The 4,179-nt window shown below is 32.4% G+C and overlaps 1 protein-coding gene across 1 annotated transcript; it reads right to left on the bottom strand.

Annotated features, from left to right (window-relative positions):
- Nucleotides 1-2,620: 2,620 nt before the first annotated feature.
- On the bottom strand, nt 2,621-3,322 carry LOC139869133 (uncharacterized). Its single transcript, XM_071857455.1, has one exon. The coding sequence runs from the start codon at nt 3,320-3,322 to the stop codon at nt 2,621-2,623; it is 702 nt and encodes a 233-aa protein (XP_071713556.1).
- Between the last annotated feature and the right edge of the window lie 857 nt (nt 3,323-4,179).

Genomic DNA, 4,179 nt, shown 5'->3' with positions numbered 1-4,179 from the left:
TTAATAATTATTTTAATTATTAAAATTAAGTAATTTTGAATTATTTTAATTAATTATTTTGAATTGAGTACAAGAAGTTATAAAAGTGAGGAGAAGGAAACCAATTCTAAATTTATATTTTAATATACACTTTTAAAATAAAATGACAACCAATATTATCTTTTATGATTGGATGTGAATTGTTTAATATGCATTTTAGGTGTTTGAAAAAATGTTCAGCTGACGAGTTTTTTAGTAGGACTCTATGATTTTACGAGTCATTAAACTAAATGACTTTAACATTTACGTTCACTTAATATCTAAAACATATTTCGTTTAATCAAACCCGTGGATCCACGGGTCATTTCACTAGTTTTTTACTATTCCGAAAGAAAGTTCGTCAAGAAACAACATCATCTATTAAGATTCAAAGTTTCGAAAGTCAAATATTATCGATAGTTTCACGGGATCGGATTTTAATAAATTTTTGCCAACAAAAATCGAACAAAATTGTGCCAACTTTGAAAAAAAAAAGGTTATCATTTATGAGCCTTATACATAGCTTAAAAGGAAAAGTATGAGGACACTGATAGGTATGTGTAGTAAATAATACAATTAACGAATGGAACTATGAAAGCACATGGGATCAAGGGAACAATAGCCCTTGATTATTGCTTAATCTTGTCTTAATGTCTTCATTCCTTGTTCAGTTGTTCCTAATCAAGTTGAAATTGAGATGCTTAACGCCTTGACCCCAAAAGGCCAAACAAGTACCCTTTGTTACGTCTGTTGCATAACATGGTACACATCTCTTTTTACGATGAAAAAAGGATCACTGTTAACACGAACTATATATATTATTTATATTTTATATTTTAAAAAGGCCAGCAATATTATTAAAACTTCAAACTTTGGTACATTACAGGAGGCCAGCAATTTTCTTGATCATATTGATGTTTTTGTTGCGTAGTGTCCAACAAGAACTATAGATGTAGTTTCATCTCCCTTAAGATTTAGTCTGATTAAATTTTGTGGTTTCATATATCAGATATCCCGACCAGGTTATTAAAGTTATGATATGGAATGCTCTAATATAGAGTGTTTATTGTCTCTCGATCACAGGATTGAATCTATATATATTCTGTTCCGTATTATTAAATTAATGATGTTTATACTCTTGCCATGAGCATCAATATTTATGTTTCTTAGATCATTTTTAATGGTGATGACGTTATAAGATGTGATGAGACTTTTGTGAAGTATAGTGCTGATGTGACAAAGCCATGATTTACGAATAAGCGTGACAAATCACGAAAATAAAATAGCAATATAAAAATTTCATATACTTCGTATAAAACTGGATAGTATAATTAAAACATATTATGTAGTATCTATATATAAGGGAAACTATTATTCATAATTAAAGGATGCTCGTAGATAATTCACAATTTTTAATACACTATAAATTTTATATTTGAGGAGTTGAGAGTAGCAAAGCATCAAAATGCATCTCTCTGTCTCCGTCTCTGATAGAGATTAAGTCACACCATTTTTTATTAAAATAATAGTAACAGATTTTTATGGTTTATACTTTCTTCGTCCCATATTTATATATCTAGAGTTTAAAATTTATTTTTAATATTTTAAATAGTTATTTTGTAAACACCCATAAAGATTAGAGACTTAAATTGTAAAATCCTATATTTATCTTATTCTTCCTTCATTTCTCATCCTGAACCATATCACCAATTCATTTGTTCTATATTTCATCTTCTTCTTCATTTTAAATTAATTGTCTTCATCAAAAATTAACATCAGATGAGGTACGTGGCATCGTGGGCATGGTGGCGTGATAGTGGTGTTTTGAGCCTATCACGCCGCGTTAAAAATGGTGTTCGGTAACTTAACCTATATATGATCGACAAGAATCTGTTTGATAATTATTATGAATGACACAGTAGAAGATGTCAAATTAATTTTTTAACCTTTTAAATGAATAATTATAAGAGAGCTCCCAATGGTTGAGTCATCCACTCCGCCTAGCCTCTAGTTCAGGAGGACACCAATGGCAGCAAGGCGTCCAACCTCTAGTCCAGGGTGCCGCTCTCCTCCTCGTCCCTGTTTCAGTGCTTTTGTAACATTTTTGTGGATGGAGGTGATGTTAAGAGTATTTGTAACTTATGTTTTTAAACTTGTACGATCTTTAATTAAATAATATAAATGGATCCCAATTTATTTGAGGGAGTATGTCATGGTTGGTAGTGTTTAGTCTTCGAGTTAGTCCTGATGAGGGTGTGCTGATGTGGCGGTTAGTCATGAAGGATTAAGACTAAACTATTGGGACCTCCCTAAGACTAAACTATTGGGACCTCTTGTTTTATAAATGTTATAAAGATAACTGACTCAAGATAACTTAAGGAGGATATTTAAGAAAATTGAAGTGCTAAATGATTAAAAGAGATAGTTCAATAAATTACTGAATCATTACCATAAGATGTTATTTTTTTTTCCGGCGAAAAGAGAAATATTATTACCAACGAAAAGGCCTTCATCAAATCAATGAAAGAACCAAATCGAGAATTACAAGGTACAAAAGAGAAAGTCATTCGGTATTATATCTAACATATACCTACAAAAGAGATCATACCGAATGACATAGTAAGCCGGGATTGTAATCCCATACATATGATTGATGAGAATAACATAATTTAAACGTAGATGCCCACAAAAAGACCTTAAGCTTGATGCTCCGGAATATGCTTGTCCAACACGTGTAGTTACCATTGAAGATGAAATCATTTCTTGCAATCCATATAGCCCAAAGTGTTGCCGGGCCGATTAGTCTCCAAAACTTTTTATCCCCAATTCCCATATCGTGGTACCAATCGGCTGAGAAATTCAAAATTGAATTTGGCATTACCCATCTTAAATTCCACCATTGGAATAAGGCGGACCAAACTTTATGCGACCAAGAGCAATGTAGGAGAAGATGCTCTATAGTTTCCACTTCGGGGTTGCACCACCCACATAAAGGCGAGTGAGAATGAGAAAGGATGTGTCTCCTAATTAGGATATCCCTTACCGGGATACTTTTTTTACATGCTAACCAATGAAATATTGCAACTTTTGATGGTACACGATTATTCCAAACCAATTTCTTCCAATTAATCACTTGTGAATCGGACGAAGCACACAACAAACGAACCCCCTCGGCTACACTATAATCCCCTGTAACCGATGGGGTCCACATCACAACATCATCATCAGTGGATAAATTAAAAGGAGCTAACAAATTTATTAGTTCAGCCTCATACATGGAGTCTAACTCTGTCAAAGGACCCATTAAATGTAATTGCCATCCTTTGGTAACAAATCAAGGCTAATTGACTTTCGAAAACATGAAACCGTACCTGATTGTAACGTGCATCTTCTAAACAAATGAGGATATTGAACACGAATAGAAAATGGTCCGATCCAAAAATCATTCCAGAAGGATATTTGGGATCCATCACCTGATCTCCATTTCCATACATTAGGCCCGACAATATTACTCGCTGATACGTCATTACACATTTTTAATAAATCTCTCCATAATGGTGACACCCTAGATGTCGATATAGAAGACACATTATGCATTAATTTGCCCGAAAATAGGCTACCAAAAGAGTTACTCACCAAAGCTTGCCATATTGAGATGTTATAAATAAAAACATTAAATATTGATCGATTCAACATTTATTTGATAATTAATATGCAAATAAATGCACCCTTAATAAAGGAAAAAGCCACCGACTTATTAATATTGGTAAATGATTAAATAAATAAATAAATAATGCGAAAATATAAACTAACAACTGAATAAAATATACCAGAAAGGAGTTAGTAATTTAACTAGAGCAATAGAGCATCATGCATGCATTTGCATAAAACAAAAACACAATATTTTGGTAAAACCATCATGATCAGATTTTGTCCAAATGTTTCCTTTTGTTTCTTATTTCAAGTCTTATTGTTTCTTGTAACTCCATGTATTACTTACTTAGTTACTTCACTTTATACATTATAGGACTCACTAATCATATAATATACTGTAGGCAGAGCCACATTATATTGTGTTGCTCCCCGCTCTAGCGTCTTGTTAGAGTGATGTTAGCTTAATAAAATTTCGCAGTTAAAAAAAAATTACAGTAATTTTTATTA

This window comes from Rutidosis leptorrhynchoides, chromosome 9 (assembly GCF_046630445.1).
Source record: "Rutidosis leptorrhynchoides isolate AG116_Rl617_1_P2 chromosome 9, CSIRO_AGI_Rlap_v1, whole genome shotgun sequence".
Taxonomy (NCBI): Eukaryota; Viridiplantae; Streptophyta; class Magnoliopsida; order Asterales; family Asteraceae; genus Rutidosis; species Rutidosis leptorrhynchoides.
Note: the sequence above shows the minus strand (reverse complement) of the source record. Positions and strands in the feature narration are given on the sequence as shown.

What these genes read in the sequence shown, in the direction of transcription:
- LOC139869133 (XM_071857455.1), bottom strand. Translation starts at nt 3,322, where the DNA reads ATGGGTCCTTTGACAGAGTTAGACTCCATGTATGAGGCTGAACTAATA.